We start from the raw sequence: 17,089 nt of genomic DNA, 5'->3' as shown, positions 1-17,089 counted from the left end.
AAAGTTAAAATACAATGTTCTGGTATAGAAAAGCTCCACAAACATGAACAAACTCATTTATTTTTGATCTTATATAAAGGCGAGACGGGATACACCTTGTAACCCAGTTGAGGCTCTGGGTTACTGATCGGAGGGTCGGTGGTTTAAACCACAGTATCGCAAAACTGCCACTCATGAGCCCTTGAGCAAGGCCCTTAAACCTCTGTGCTCCAGGGGCATGTATCATGGCTGACCCTGACCCCAGCTTCCTAACATCTCTGGCATGTGAAGAAATCATTTGATTGTGCTGTAAAGTACACCTGATTAATAAAAAACTCCTTTACCTTTCTTTTGATCATTTTGTTTTTATGCCAATTTTTCACAATTATCACTATTGTATACCTGATATTGTATACCTAATGTCGGTGTGATCTAACGCAACAGAAACAGTCTGATAATCTGTTATAAACCGTGCCCTCCAGCAAGAGGTCAGGTTTAGAATCATTCCTTCACCCCTATACAACTTCCAATTTGACTGCATGTCCACTTAAGCAGATAATGTGACCAATTTGAGGACAATCGATTGAAAAAAATCTGCTACTGTGATTGTCTTTGCAATGTCACAATAGTCAAATGTCCACCATTCCTTCTCCCTAATCTGGGTAATCTATTCCCCCCTCAGGGGATAAATGAGGGGTGGGGGTTTGGTGGGGTTACCCTCCAGCTGGAGATTTGCACTGGTTGAGATCCCTTCCCCCATGAAAATCCAACACTATCTGGAGACCAAAAAACCCCACCTATAGAACAGTAAGGCATGGTTCTACATTCCAGTCGTTTTTGCGCTCAAGTTATGCAAAGGTCTGCTCTATATTCCAGAGGTCTGCCTCCTGTTCTCACAAACGATATGAACTGACGCATGATTAACAACGGTGAACTGTCGATGACCTAAACAAGTGTGTAACTTTGCTCTTCATGACAGGAAACCCGTACTTAAGTAGCCGTCCCTGTCAAAGGCATCTCCTCCGTGGCGGATAATAATAGTGGTGGAAAAAGTGCGTAAAAGTCACCACAGTGGTTATTTTACAACCCCTGAGGCTCGGGAAGCCTTTGATCACCACGATTAGAGCAAGAAAACCCTTAAAAAGTTTCTTCCCGTAGAAGTCTCGATAAAGGAGGAACAATGGATATCAATTTGCTAGCATTATGAAGATTTGCTCAGGCCAATGGGTGACCTTGGGTGATTTGCGAGTCCAACAGATATAGATGTACCCTCCTTTATAAAGGAAGGACTTGTGGAGAATCAGGGGGCATGACCAAGAGCATGAAGATCAATGCATTCCAAAGATACTTGGAGGCTGCTGGCCTGAAAGGAGGCACAATCACTTTCTTACTTCCTTAAGTCGGCTTATGACCTTTCTCTTTAACTCTACGGGCACCGGACAAGACCACCGGGTCATCTGCTTTCATAGCAGGACACACACGGACATACTCGACAAGGCGGCCATTGTTCCGGCCTGGTAGTGTTGCAGCAAGAACACCTCCATAAACATCGTGCTTGTTTGGTTAAGTCATGGCCTGTACCGTGATTATATAGGCGGCTTGTTTGTCGACACATTCCTAACACGCCTATTTTGAAATCACGGATCATGGAGTCTGTTGCAAACACACACAATCCGTAACCATGTGGACACCCTGTCTCACGAACGTCGACCGGGACAGGATATCCTCTTCCTTTTTTTTTTTTTGGGCAAGCAAGAAAATAAAGTGGTGACAGTGAAGAATTGAGAAGGAAAAGACAGAGCTAGTGCAACCTTTCATTTCATTTCAGTACTCCAGGCTTCAGGACACAAGTCCTGCCAGGAAGAATAAAACGTTCCTTCCAATTAAAGTGGATGACAGACGGCAAGGTTCGAGGGAGACAGCAAAGCAGAGATCTTACCCGTTTTCTCTGAGGAGTGATCTCCAGCTTCATCATGGCGCATTTGTTCAAAGTGTTGAGCCTCCTGCAAGACAGGACACAAAAACACAAATTAGGAATAGAGTCGCATTTGAAAAGGACTCTGGGGTCCAAGAGAGACTTTCTCTGGAGTGAAAAAAGAATGAGCACAGCAGTACTGCCTGATAATGAGCTGTTGAGGGATAAGCTCCAGATTACAAAAAGTCAGAAAGAAGAGAGGAAGAGATGAAGAAAAAAAAAAAGGGAGAAGGAACTCGTTTGAACGCTCGGCTACAAGACCACAAAGGAGATGCAGGGCTTATCCTGCTCGCCACCTGGACAGGGTCATGTGACCTTCAGTTAGGGGCTTTTAGATATGCGTGTCTGTTCGGAGGGGCTGGCACCATGAAATGGCCTCCAGATGTCTGAGCACTCCAGCTGGGCTCGGCTTGACCCCCTCGCTCATTTCGAAACATGACTCTTCCTTTCGCTCTGTCTCACTCAGACATCTCTCTCTCTCTCGCTCTCTCTCTCTCTCTCTCTCTCTCGCATTCTGGCCAAATGTGTACAGTGTTACTGTAGTAAGATGAGAAGTATCAGAAATAACACCTTCACTGGGCCTCAGGCATCTGCTCGGTCTCCTTTTTTCTTTTTTAAAGGAGAGAAAGATAATGGATGAGAGAGCAAAGAGCGAGTGGATACTGAGAGAGGGATACAGAGAGGGATAGACAGAGATGAAGGAGAGGGTAGATAAAGGGTGAGGGATAAAGAGATAAATAGAGATAGGGAAAGACAGACAGAGAAAGAGGTGAAGAGAAGAATACACAGAAAGGGGGATTATTCAGAGATGGATAGACAGAGAGAGATATGTAGGAAGGAATACAGATAGGGCCAGAGGAACAGACAGACAGAGCAAAAGATGGGGGAGGGATAAAGAGAGGAATAGAGAAGGGATAGACAGACAGAGACAGAAAGATGGAAAGATAGAGAGAGATGTAAAAGGAATGCAGAGAGGGACAGAAGAACAGACAGATTGAAAGTTAGAGATGATGTGGAGATGGAGAGAGAAAGAGAGCGAGAAAGGAATACAGAAAAGGACAGATAAGGATGAACAGAGAAAGTGAATGACTGGGGACTGGGATGAGAGGATAGACAGACAGGTGGGGAGAGAGAGAGAGAGAGAGAGAGAGATGTACTTACAAAGTTACAGGTTTGGCAGGAGAAGTTTGGCAGGAGAAGTTTCCGAATCCCACAAGTGTTGATGTATATCAGTGTGTGTGTGTGTGTGTGTGTGTGTGTGTGTGTGTGTGTGTGTGTGTGTGCGCATTGCTTACCTGCAAAGTGCTTCGATGGCATCTCGATCCAGAAAGTCGTGATCTCTGGTGACTGAAGAGATCTGGATGGGAAACTGACCATCTAAAAAAAAATAAAATAAAAATAAAAAAGTCAAAGAAAGAAAGAGAGAAACACCTCAACAGCCTGTACTTTTTTATCCTTTTATATCTACATTAACTGTTGGAGAATGTCCATGAAACCGCTCCTTCAGTGGCTACTTCCTGTTACTCTACCCAAAAGTATTTGGCCACCTGACTTTCCCAGCCAGATGTGGTTCTTCACAAAACTGTTCTTACTTTTAATCCGTTATCTTTGAGAAAGAACCAGGGCAAATGTTCCGTGGACTTCCTCTAGAACATCATGTCCACAATAACACCTGGAAAAATGTGAGCAGAACCGAGTTGTGTTCTGCTATAGAACGCCAACCATATTGGGAACCTCCTCCCCTAGGAACCTCCTCACCTCACCTACATCAGTACCTGACTTTACCAACACCCGTGTGGCTGAATATATCTTCACACAATGAAGTGGAACATCTTCTGAGAAGAGTGAAAGTTCTTCCAAGAGCAAATAAGGACTAAATGTGGATCGGGATACTCGAAAAGCCCAAGGAGTACACGAAGGAGGACAAATCTCCACGAAATCGAGTGGAACATCTTCCCGGAAGTGTGGAGGTTCTTAAAACAGGATTTCGGACTAAATATGGACTGGAATGTTCATAGCGATCTTATCCTTGGGTGTCCACAAACTTTTGGCCTAAATGTCCTTTCTGACCTCGAAACAAAGGAAGGTCCCTTCTCAAAAAAGGATTAAAGAGTCAAGAGGGGGTGGAGAGGCACACACACACACACACACACCTATGCTAAAACAGTAAGAGGAAGTTGCATCTCAGGCAGCCAAACAAATACAGCTGCAATGCAGAAGAGGTGTGTGTGTGTGTGTGTGTGTGTGTGTGTGTGTGTTGGGAGGGGGATTAAGAATGACAATAGGTACTTAGAGAGCTGTTGAAAGGTCTGTGTGTCTCTATAAAGCCCCTGTCTGAGTCTGTGCTCGCAACCAAACCTTAAACATTACTGATCATTGAACACAGACGGGGAGTGTGAAAGAGGCAGGTAAAATAAAAAGTGAAGGAGAGTCTAAAAACGAATGAAAGCAAAAGGGAGGAGGACCTGGTATAGAGGCAGAGAAAGTATAGAAAAGTGTGTGTGTGAGAGAGAGATAAAGACTTTACAGTCGTCAAATCACACACCCATACCCTTTACACAGTGTGTGTGTGTGTGTGTGTGTGTGTGTGTGTGTGTGTGTGTGTGTGTGTGTGTAATGGCTTCAGAACGTGAGAGCGTGCAGCACGTGCCGCTAGAAACATAGCCGCAGGTCAAAATCCAAACAAAGTGTGTGTGTGTGTGTGTGTGTGTGCGTGCGTGCGTGCGTGCGGTACTTAGGCCTGAGGTGTGCTATCACGTCTTACACTCCTTGATTCATTTAACCTGTGTGTGTGTGTGTGTGTGTGTGTGTGTGTGTGTGTGTGTGTGTGTGTGTGTGTGTGTGTGTGTTTTTCTACGTGCCTTTCAATATGCAAAACAAAAGAAAAGACAGGAGATGCAACACAAACCTGAGACAACTCAGGAATGTGCTTAAGGAAAGGGGGATGGGAGGGAGGGAGAGAAGGAGGAAGGGAGAAGAGAGATATAGAGAAAGACAGACCATGAAAAATGAAGTGAGGATGAGAAAAAGAGACACAGAGAGAAAGAAAGAGAGATAGAGCAAAAGATGGAAGGAAAGTAAGACAGTAAGACAGGCAGAAAAAGAAAGACAGATCGAGAAAAACAAAAAAGACAGTGAGACAGGGAGAGAGAAAGTGAGAGAGAGACAATGACAAGGAAAGTGACAGAAAGAATGAAAGTGGAGCGAGAGAGATAGAGAGAGAGAGAGACAGAGAAAAATAATGAGACAGAGGGAGAAAGTGAGACAGACATTTGTCTATGTAACAGGAGACGTGTTTCTTGCCCACGTGTGTTCCCTCCCCCTGAGTGTTGACGTGCGTAAAGACACACAGCGACATTTCATTCAGTAATTAGGAGCTCAGGCCCAGGCTTCTGTGACCCACATACACACCCTGGGCAATTCCTGTCCAACACTGCTGTTCATAAAGAGGGAAAAATCCCCCCGAGGGGTTTGTACTTACCTTCATAGAGCTGAGCGTACTGAGGGAAACCAGCGGCACGGAGCCACGTACACGCCTCCTTCGCCTCGATTTCTGAAACACACACACAACATTCACACATACATTAATGTTCTCAGCATAGCTTTCCATCCCTAATCCATGGGAAAGAACCAGGAGAAATGTGCCATGGACTTCCTCTAGAACATCATGTCCACAAAAACATCTGGGGGGAAAAAAAGGGCTGTCCCACAAGGACCTGTAGATCACACATCTACCATGAGACCTGACGCTATGAACTCCAGGTCCTCAGAAACCAGCATTCTGAAGTGTATGAAATTCTCTCTCTGCTTAAACCCAACCTGTTCCTGCATGACTATGCTCCTGTGCACAAAGCCAGCTCCATGAAGATCTGCATTACATGGTTTGGAAGATGTGGAAGATCTCCTGCTATAAAGCGCCAACCCAACTGAGATGAATCACACCAGGACACCTCATTTTTTCCCAACACCTTTTTTCTCTGAATGAGTTTTTGGAAATCTCCACAAAATCTAGTGGAACATCATATCAGAAGAATTGAGGTTCTTCTAAGAACAAATGAGAACTTTGTGGGATGGGATGATCAAAAAGGAGGACAGAGGGGTCCAGAAACTTTTGGCAACACCATGGTTAATGACAAAGGTTGAAAATTTCATAAACCAATAGAAATCCTGGAACAAACTAAAATTTTACACCAATCAATCAATTAATCAATCAGTAATAATTGGTGCCTAAAGCTACATTAAAGGTATATTATATAAAAATTTAAAAGTCTTCACACGTTCTTCCAATAACGATCCCTCGTCCCCTCAACTAACGCCTTCAGCAAGCCTGACTGATCTCGAGTGCTTGGCCCCGCTCACTCCATCGCTCCGTCTCCACACACTCTGCCCTGTCCTCCTCGATCTCGTAGCGTGGTGCGACTTTTCATACTGCGCTGCCAAACCTTTTTGTCCCCGGAATGACCTGTTTATGAAGTGAGCGCCAAATGGCCAACCATGACCACGGCAGCCATTTTGGCTCACACACAAACGCACGACTACAACGTAGCGAGGGGTCTGAGCGCCGGGTTCCAGCCGTGACTTGTACCCGTCCCCTTCATAGTGCCTGGGTACAAGTTCCCATGCTGGGAGAGAGAGGGAGGGGGAGAAAACATAACAGACGTTATGAAAACATAACAGACGTAAGATAAGGGAGGACTCTGACACACACACACACACACACACACACACACACACACTCTGTATATATATGCATATGCGCACACACACACACACACACACACACACACACACACACACACACACACACACACACACACACACAGAGATAACGCTTACATACCAAAAGCAAGCCTCAACAGAAACGAGGTGAAGAGAAAGACACAATAGGGTCTGCAACACACACACACACACACACACACACACACATACATACACACACACACACAATAACTCTGACTCAGTGTTGGGAGGTCAGGGACAGTTAATCTTCTCTGCTGGACTAAACACTATCAGAAGCACTGACCCACATTTACAACCTAAATTCTAATATTTGTTCCATGAAGTTTTATTAATTTATTCTCTTCATGTTGATCTAATCTGCCCAGAGCCTTCAGAATCAGTACTGCTGGCCTTTTTACCATAGAGAATATTACCAACGGGTTGGTTTTCACCTCCAGATGTGAAACGTCTCTCTGTAATGCTGCGTGTTGTTATATTGTGTGTTTGTATTGTATTGATGGTTTCTATAATTGTGATGTGATAGTGGTGTATTAAGAGGTGGATGAAGTCGGGGACGTCCTCACTGAAGACCCAGGTACCAAATACACGACCCACCACTGCTCTGACTTTCCTGACTCGTGTGTGTGTGTGTGTGTGTGTATATAGTTCATAGATCCTGAAGAATATTCAACAGTAATTGTACACACTTTTGAAAGCTGCTGTAATGAGGACCCATGCTTCCTGTGTGTGTGTGTGTGTGTGTGTGTACACACACGTTACATCCTGTGTCCCACCTTGGCAGTGGTGACCTCACTTCCCTTTCCTTTCCCATCGGAAGATGATTGGAGCCCTGGTGTGCGGTTGCCATGGCAGCGCCGGACGCCACGCCTCCTTTTGTTCAAGGGCAACAACAAAAGGTGGCAAAAATTCACCAGCGCAAACACGGGACACGACAAACACACAACACACACAAAAATAACACAAACAACAGTTGGATCTATCTACCACTATCTTCCACTCACAGACCTTTCCAGTAACTATCCATCCATCCATCCAACTATCTATCCATCCATTTCCCCAGCAATAATCTATACACCCATACATCCATCTAGCTGTCAATTGATCTATCCATCAAGTCCTACCTTCAATCTATCCACTCATCTATCTATCCACCCACCCACCTATACATCCAACTATCTCTCCATTAATTTACCTATCCACCCAACCTTGCCATCCATCCATTCCTCCACTTCTTTATCTACCAATCTCTTTATACATATCTATCTCTTTATACATACATATCTATCTACTCATCCTTCACACCATCCATCTGTTCCTCTATCTATCCATCTGTATATCGTTGACTAGCTATCAATCCATCCATCTATCTATCCATTTACCCATCCACCTAACTATATGTACGTTCATCCATCCATCCATCCATCTATCCAACTGACTATTCAAATAGAACACTACACTATTCCCCAGAACACATCGCACACATGGAAGAGGGAGAGAAATAAATAAAAGTGAGAGTAATGATAACACACACCCATATGCCACTTTCTTGTTGAAAGAATGTGTAGAAAGAGGAGTCTGAACAGGTTCCAGCGCCACAGCAAAAAGCTTTCGAGGAAACAAATTCCACAAGAAACCTGAGAGCACTTGAGCTAATTAGCTAAATATGCTAACAATGCACATTCATTCACACACACACACACACTCTTTCTCCCTCACATCAAGGAACGAAGACCAAAAAAAACCGCCTTGATGTGCTAAAATCGCTAACTATTAGCGCTCGTACGCTCTTTTTGTGTCTTGGTCAAGAAAATAAACACTGACATCATCCAGCGTTTCACTTCTCCCACCATCATTCCACCACAAGCCACCTGGAGTCAAATCCTTAAACTGTGAGCACTAAAGATGCTAATGCTAATGCGGTTTTAACGCTAAATCCTCCATTCATTTTCCTCTGATCAGGGCCAGTGTAAGAGCCTAGCAATGCTAAACAATGCTAACAACACTAACACATTAGTATTTTTCCAGTCAGCTAGGTCTTCTCATTCTGTTCTCATTTCTCTGTATTAATCCACCACCACTGCAGCACTGCTGGCTCACGTCCTGGTTCCATCACCTAGTGCCCTTTGGCCTTTGCTTTTGCTAGGTCATCGCTTAGCCTGAGCAAATAGCCAGCAAGGTCACAGTGTGGGTTTCAAATTCACGTATGAAAACACTTCAGCAGCTATCATCTTACATCGAGATGATTAACCAAGCCCACCCAAAGAGAACCACAAAGATCTAGCTGTCTCAGTTGACTGGATTTGGGTCCTGTCGTCAAGGATTCTGGAAACTGGGCCACATAGGCCACACCTCCTTTATTTAAACTGGGCCACACAGGCCACACCTCCCTCACTGAAACTGGGCCACACCTCCTCACTGAAACTGAGGACACATATGCCACTCCCCCTAACTGACGCTGAGGATTCATAAGCCACACCCCTTCACCAAGTCTAACTGCCAGAGGCCACACCCCCTTAATTGAAACTGAGGACCCAAATGCCAAACCTTCTTCAATAAACCCGAGACACAGCGACCACACCACTTCTCAACTAATACTGACAATTTAGGCCACACCTCCTTTCACACCAAAACAAACTGAACACAAAAGCCACACCTCCTATATTAAGACTGACACACAAAGGCCACACCCCTTCACTCAAACCAACAGACATACACCACACCCACACACAAAAGCCACGCCCCCGAGGCCACGTAAACCCCTGATCACTTTTCAGGTCGTTTGTCATACGCCGACATCACCACCGAAAGCAGAATCATGGCATGGTCACCGAGGTGCTGTAATAAGCCACGCCCCTTTTTGGTGGTTCCGTACAGCCAATCGATCGCCCCGTTCTCGCCAACTCGTCTCTGCTGCGAGACGCTGAATTAAACGACGGCATGATGCTGGACATCATTACATTTTATAACTGCAACAAACTCAATGTAGTGAGAAACAGATAAAAACTCTTCTGTCCATGAGCTCTGATGGAGGACAGAGGAAAATCAGAGAGACGTCTCTTTCGCTCACTCTCTCATTTCCATCTCTCTCCGTCTCCCTCTCTCTTCTCTATATCTCTCTTTCTTTTCTCTGTCACTCATTGTCTCTTCCATTCTGTTTCTTTCTCTTTCCCATTCTCTTTTCTCTCCCCTCTTTCTCCATCACTCTCTCTTTCTCTCTCCCTTTAGATTTTTCTGTCTCCCTCCCTCCCTCTCTGTGCTTTTCCTGTCAGAGGAAGTTCTCACAATTGCAGGCCAATATTGTGTCAGCATGAGGAGAAGGCGGAGGAGGAACCGCATGCTCCCCCTGCTGAGAAAGAGAAACAGAGAGAGAGAGAGAGAGAGAGAGAGAGAGAGAGAGAGAGAGAGAGAGAGAGAGAGAGAGAGAGACGCCAGTCTTCTAGAGGCCGTGAATGCAAATTCAGTTCCTCCAGCATTAGAAAGGCGGCGTTAGAGTTCGTCTTCACAGATGCAGAAAGATCTCAGGGTTCCTGAGTCAGGGTTCTGAACCCAGAGTGACAAACACCTCAAAATATTGGCACCCCATTAGATCTGTATGATTGGTAGCTGCTAATAGATAGAGAGAGAAAAAAACACCTCTGTATCTAGAACTTTGGCCCCAGGCATCATCTTTTCCTTTTTTTTTTTTAGAAGGATGTTTCTGGTCTACTGTAATGACTAGAGAGGTGAAATGAATTATGGGAAACCTACAGTGCTGCATTCACATGTGGAGGAAATGACAGCCAGCTGTTTTATTCATGAGACTGACACAAAAACAGTGTTCATCTTCACACACCTGGAAGGTCATGCATCACTCTGTGGAGTTGAAGTGTATCAAATGATTCCATTAAGGTCCAGAAACATATGGAGTGTGTGTGTGTGTGGAAACCCTGGAAACTAGATGATTCTTTCCATCTGGACACACATATTTTCTCACACACACACACACACACACACACACACACACACGTTGAGGAGTAGATACTGAATATGTTCATGAGTATGTGTATGCATGTGTGTGTATATATGCATACAAGAGTTTGTGTATTGGTGTGTTCATATGTATATATATAAAAAAATAAAAAAATAAATAAAAAGCCAATTGAGTGCAAAAGTTTGTGCACATGAGTTTGAGAGTTTAAGCTGTAGAAACACTAGTTACAAGACAACCTTTCCATGTAAAACACACACACACACACACACACACACACACACACACACACACACCTAAATGTACCATCTCAGCCACACAGACAGTGAAGGTCATGATACTGCACCATCCAGCAAACATGTACCACTCGACCTGAGAGTGTGCGTGCGTGTGTGTCCTGCACCTCAGTTACACACCAGAAACAGAGTTTCAGGAACACACACACACACACACACACTTTATAAACTTAAATGGTTTTTGATCCACACATGAGGTCCACCTAAATTGACAGTGCTTTTCATGTTTCCGAGCGCGCGCTGCATGACATCTTCTAGAGGAACCCAGCCTAACGGGTGACGGCATCAGCGAGGGGTTTGGTGGAGATACGGAGCTGTTGCTGACGCGCGCACCTTAACACCGCTCGTGTCGCAAACGGTAAGACGCGCACGCGCGCACAAACGAATATTAGTTCTTATCGGGACGCACGCTCGCGCAACTCCACCCCGTGTTAGTCGTGTCACACGCACGAGAAGAAAGTAAGAAATGACACGTGGACGCTACTCACGGGTGAGGATCATCGTGTTCCGCGGGGTGTCGCGCGCACTTCAGGTGAACAAGCACACTTCTCCTCTCCGAGATCTAGTCCAACATTACGGCGGAGCTCGTGCACAAAGTCACCAAGAACACGGTCAGGACATATCCACGGTCCGCGCGCGCTCCGAAGGGAAATCCATTGGTCCTGTGGAATCCAGAGTTCACAAAGTCCGTCTGCGCGCGCGTGTGTGTGTGTGTGTGAGAGAGAGCGTAAAAGCGCGTGTAAGCAGCGCGCGCGTCTCTCCGCACAGAATATCTGAATGAAACAACTCGGCGTTCAAAACGCTCACCTCAAACCACGCCCACTCACACGCCCACACCCCATCCGCGCTACTCTGATTGGTTCAGATCACACCCTCCGGTTCTAAATCAGAACTGCGCTGATTGGTCAGAACTTCAGCACCCGCCCCTTTTTTTTATCTCCACTGAAGGTTCCTCCAGAAGGTCCAGCAGAAAAAGGTGAGATCTCGATGCTGATTGGTCAGAAGGGGTTGGCTGATGTTGGGGGGAATGTTGATGTTGGGGGGAATGTTGATGTTGGGGGGATTGTTGATGTTGGGCTCTGTAGTAAGGGGAATTATTGGTTCAGAGCACTGACATGAAGAAGAGAGATGTTTCTGGAAGGAGTCTCCAGTTTGAGAGGGGAGGGGAGGGGAGGAGTGTACAAGCTTCAAATGTCACTCCAAACGTTTAAATGATATACAGAAATAAAGAAAATAAATTATTCTCTCTCCCTCCATTTCTTTCTTTCTTTCTTTCTTTCTTTCTTTCTTTCTTTCTTTCTTTCTTTCTTTCACTCTGTTTATGTAATTTTACACTTTACTTGCAGTTAGTAGTGACCGCGAACTGAACCCCCATGAGTTTTGTGTGTGGTGTGTGTGAGTGAGAAACGAAAAAAGCGAGGGACTTGTGTGTGTGTGTGTGTGTGCGTGTGTGTGTGTGTGTGTGTGTGTGGTTTAACAGTATTGTCCCTCTCCTATCTAATCTCAATCTTAATCTCAATCCGTTCCATTTCTTGAAGTTTGGCTTTTATTGCCCAGCCCACAGGGTGTGTGTGTGTGTGAGTGTGTGTGTGTGTGTGTGTGTGTGTGTGTGTGTGTGTGTGTGTGTGTGTGTGGGTTGACCTGGGTGGGTTTCTCGAACTGAAAGAATGGCCAGCTATTCTCTCTCTCTTTTTCACACACACACACACACACACACACACACACACACACACACACACACACACAGGAAATGAGTGGTGCAGGTGTGTTTTGGTGTGCAGTGATGTGTTGCACAGGAAGGTTTGATGTGTGTCTTTGTGCATTGTGTGTGTGCAGGTCAGCGAGGATGCAGTGCTGTGTGTGTGTGTGTGTGTGTGTGTGTGTGTGTGTGTGTAGAATTGAGTGTGTCAGCTTGGATATTTTGAGGCTCATAACAGGAAATGTCCATAAATATGGATGAGACACACACACACACACACACACACACACACACACACACACACACACACACAAAGGGAATGAGTCGGGCTAAGAATGTGACACATGCCTGACTTCAATTGTATACAGAACCAACACACACACACACACACACACACACACACACACACACACACACACACACACACACACACACGTCATTAAATGTTATAATTGGAGAGACTTTCAGTTCTCAGAAAACTCACATCTGTGGCACACACACACACACACACACAACACACACACACTTCCAGTTATAAGTTTGATGGTATCTCTTATACTTTGACCGTTTGACCGGCAGTTTTCACTATAGTTCACTACAACTTATTCAGTCATATGTTCGGGTTGCCAGATCATCCACAAAGAATCATATATCAGTTCCAAATTACATTTACACACACACACACACACACACACACACACACACACACACACACACACACACACACTTCCACACAAATAACAGAAAGTAGTTTTTAATACACTTCCTGTGAGGTGATAAATAAATATATACAGTACAAACCAAAAGTTTGGACACACCTTCTCATTCAGAGAGTCTTCTTTATTTTCATGACTATGAAAATTGTAGAGTCACACTGAAGGCATCAGGGACTATTTGACCAAGAAGGAGAGTGATGGGGTGCTGTGCCAGATGACCTGGCCTCCACAGTCACCGGACCTGAACCCAATCGAGATGGTTTAGGGGTGAGCTGGACCGCAGAGGGAAGGCAAAAGGGCCAACAAGTGCCAAGCATTTCAGGTGACTACCTCTTGAAGCTCATCAAGAGAATGCCAAGAGTGTGCAAAGCAGTAATCAAAGCAAAAGGTGGCTACTTTGAAGAACCTAGAATATGACATTTTTCAGTTGTTTCACACTTTTTTGTTATGTATATAATTCCATATATAATTCCACGTGTTCATTCATAGTTTTGATGCCTTCAGTGTGAATCTACAATTTTCATAGTCATGAAAATAAAGAAAACTCTTTACATGAGAAGGTGTGTCCAAACTGTATATATATAAGAGATGTTCATTGGAGTGATGAGGATGGACAGGTTTAGAAATGAGTTTATTAGAGGGACAGTGCATGTAGAACGTTTTGGGGGCAAAGTAAGAAAGGCCCAATTGAGATGGTTTGTGCAGAGAAGGGAAGATCATGGAGGAGGTTTATGGATGTGGTGAGGGAAGACATGCAGCTAGTTGGTTTGAAAGAGGCAGATGTAGAGGACAGGGGGTATGGAGACAGATAATCCACTGTGGCGACCCCTAATGGGAGAACCCGAAAGGAGACCTCTTCCTGTCCTTCCCCTTTCTTCCTCTGTTGCTAAACATGTTGTTTATCCATAGCGTTTATGCTAGCACCAAACATGCTAACTCTGAATCTCCAACAGGAAAACCAATCATTCCTGACATCCACTGTGACTGCATACAGTGTATGTATATATCCAGGAAGGAATAAAGGAAGGAAGGAAACATATGACACACAGAGTTCCCTCAAAAGGAAAGTGCGAGCTAAGATTTGCAGTAGCATTTCCACAGAAAAGGTGTAGAATTTGCTGAAAATTTTTTAGAGTGGAAAATTTAATCAAAACGTTTTGATATTTTTTCCCTGTGAACTCATGTTAAGTGTCAAAACAAGATCTTCTCCAGTAATCTTCTCCTCCACTTCTCCACACAAACCTCTCTGGAAAAAATCTAAAGACACAAAAGCAAGCCTAGGTGGTTTAGGTGTTCGAGGACCTCTCACTGCAGTCGTATCAGAGTATCCTGCACTCCTCTTCATCCCTCTTTTCATCTTTTACTTTTGATGTCCACGTCATGTCAGTTTGATGCATGAGATGAGCTTCCTCAAGAAGATGTAGAAGCTCTTTGAAGCTAGCTCCAAAAGAACAGGACAGCGTGATCCAAGGTCAAAACGAGATGACCTGCTTCCCTTAAGGTCTCTGTGAAGAATTCCGAAACGGCCAGCTGCATCTTTCCTAGAAACCTAGTCTAGTATGGCTGTTCAGAGACACGTGTATGTTTCACTCATTTGTATGCAACAAACTCAGTCTGAAGATGTCCAGATGTTGCATTTTATTCTCATTGAAAAATCCTACCTCAGCATGAAGAAGCATCCGGACACTTTGTTTCTCTCTAAACATTCAGCTGAAACACTTTGCAATGTCTCTCATAAAACTCTCCAAAAGTCTTCACTAGTTGTAGATGTTCTTGTTCATCTCAGAGCAGTTCAGTAGGATTGAGGTGCGGTGACTGGGCAGGTGATAGATATCACTCCAGACGTCTGTTTGCTCAGAACACAGAACTCATACGTGCACTTCAGCTCATGGTCTTGTTGTACGGTGAATTCGGTTTCAATGAGCCGCAGTCCAGACGGAACTGCATGGTGATGAAGTACGGAACTGGAGCCATGTTGGTTCAGGATTCCTTTCACTTTCCGGAAACTTCCCTGCTCCAAAACAACCTCAAACAATTAAACTTCCACCTCCATGTGTGAGTGTGGGGGTGAGGGAGTCTGATCACATCTCTCATGTTCTCCATCTCACACAAGTTCTTCTGGTGAAGACAGAAACGTCCCATTTGGGCTCCACAGAACTTTCATCCACTCATTCACTCTCACATTACTGTGTGTGTTTTTTTTGGTCCTTTTAGTTTATTGCATAGTAGCAAAAGGAACATGCATAAAAGATTAGATGTTTCCAAACTTTTCATAGCCTCTGTATTTTCAGGAAATTATCCCTCAGTGGACAAGATATTTGGGCAGAATTAGCAAATAAATAAAATCCAAATTGTCAAACATTGGCCAACTTCGCTCTTACAAGCTGGTCTGCAAGAGGCTCTACCTTTTTGACCACTCCAGCTCCAGGTCTAACCACTGAAGTTCCTCATATGGGCCCAATTTTAGGACATCATATGCTAGGTAAGCTAGCTAAGACCAGTACCTAGTACTGCTGTGGGCTATCAATTATGAACAAATGAAATACCACATGAAAGGAGGCTGATGAACCTTCAAGTTGATTACTTTCCTGTTATGGTATATCCTGAGGTGTTTTATGCTTCTTATACTACCACATCATTTTCCTAAAGAATGTTTTATTTTTTAATTGAAAAAGAAAACCCTAAATCAGTCCCTCTCATGGTTTTTTTTTTGTTCCAGATGCTGCCCAGTGGCTCATTTAGTCCTTTTAAAGGCAGCTGCAGTCCTGCATACTGACATGAGGAAAAAAAGAGAAAAAAGACGAGGCCCCAGGCTCCACATCATTCCTCATATTTCTTCAATTAGTCATGCGTGAAGATAAGAGATTCCAAACGCGAGATTGAGGGCAGAAGCAGGAGAAATGTTTATTTTAGCTTTCGATGACTAGACCATTTTTCTTTGAAAACTCACATGAAATTAAGGGCGGCGTGTTGGCTCCCGTTTCACGCCGTCCAGGTTATGATTCACGCCGATGTCATCACATTTCCACTGCGGAACCATCCAGACAAAGTAAACAGCCTGTTGCTAGACACTCTGCCTGAGCTTCATTTTCTCGTGCTTCATTTAACCCTTTCAGATTCAATGCTACAAATTGGCTCTTAGCTTTAGTTACAGATGACCAGACGCCATTGTTACGGCTGACGCTCCAGACGGCTAGTAACAACAAACAACAAACAAAAGGTTGCGAGGTTAGCATTTGGCAGCATAACTCATGAAGCGTTCTTGATTTGTTAGGAGCATCGCAGATCCACCTCTCCACTCAACCTACTCCACTTTAGTCAGGAAGCATCAATGAGCAGAAATGAGAGAAGTCCTGGGACTATATATGAGATTCTTCTACAAAACAAAAATTTGTTTTTTTTTTATAAAGGAAATGTTCCCTTCACTGAAACTAGGAGACCAAGTACAAAGCCAGCACAAAGCCAGCCTCATGAATATATGGTTTCCATGGGTTGGAAGATGTGAAAGATCTCTTGCTATAGAGCTACAATGCTACTAAACACCATTGGTCAGTACCTGGCTTTTGTTGTTGAATAAAATCTCCACGAAATCTAGTGGAACATCTTCCCAGAAGGAGAAAGGTTACTTTACCATCAAATGGGAACTAAATGTGGAATGGGACGTTTGAGAAGAACATGATCAGGTGTTTGCAAACATTTATCCATATAGAGCAACAA

General features: G+C 44.3%; 1 protein-coding gene and 1 long non-coding RNA gene across 6 annotated transcripts in view; one reads left to right on the top strand and one right to left on the bottom strand.

Moving 5' to 3' along the window:
• The window catches only part of dlc1 (DLC1 Rho GTPase activating protein), an 83,637-nt gene that overhangs the window by 20,937 nt on the left and 45,611 nt on the right, over positions 1-17,089 (bottom strand). For 4 of the 5 annotated variants that reach the window (XR_006924885.1, XM_046843364.1, XM_046843366.1 and 1 more), the window contains 3 exons: positions 5,436-5,507; positions 3,250-3,331; positions 1,919-1,982 (listed from right to left, as the gene is read on the bottom strand). Coding sequence is in view for 4 of the 5 variants with exons in the window: in XM_046843364.1 (XP_046699320.1) it covers positions 1,919-1,982; positions 3,250-3,331; positions 5,436-5,507 (218 nt within the window). In the remaining variant the exon portion in view is untranslated. Of the gene's footprint in view, positions 1-1,918; positions 1,983-3,249; positions 3,332-5,435; positions 5,508-11,445; positions 11,683-17,089 lie in introns of those variants that run through there. The other variant, XM_046843367.1, reaches the window with a different exon arrangement.
• Positions 11,835-16,441, top strand: LOC124381595. Its single transcript, XR_006924888.1, has 2 exons — positions 11,835-11,933; positions 16,092-16,441. It is a non-coding gene; the product is annotated as an uncharacterized LOC124381595 (long non-coding RNA).

Source organism: Silurus meridionalis, chromosome 28, assembly GCF_014805685.1.
Source record: "Silurus meridionalis isolate SWU-2019-XX chromosome 28, ASM1480568v1, whole genome shotgun sequence".
In the NCBI taxonomy this organism is placed as follows: domain Eukaryota; kingdom Metazoa; phylum Chordata; class Actinopteri; order Siluriformes; family Siluridae; genus Silurus; species Silurus meridionalis.
Note: the sequence above shows the minus strand (reverse complement) of the source record. Positions and strands in the feature narration are given on the sequence as shown.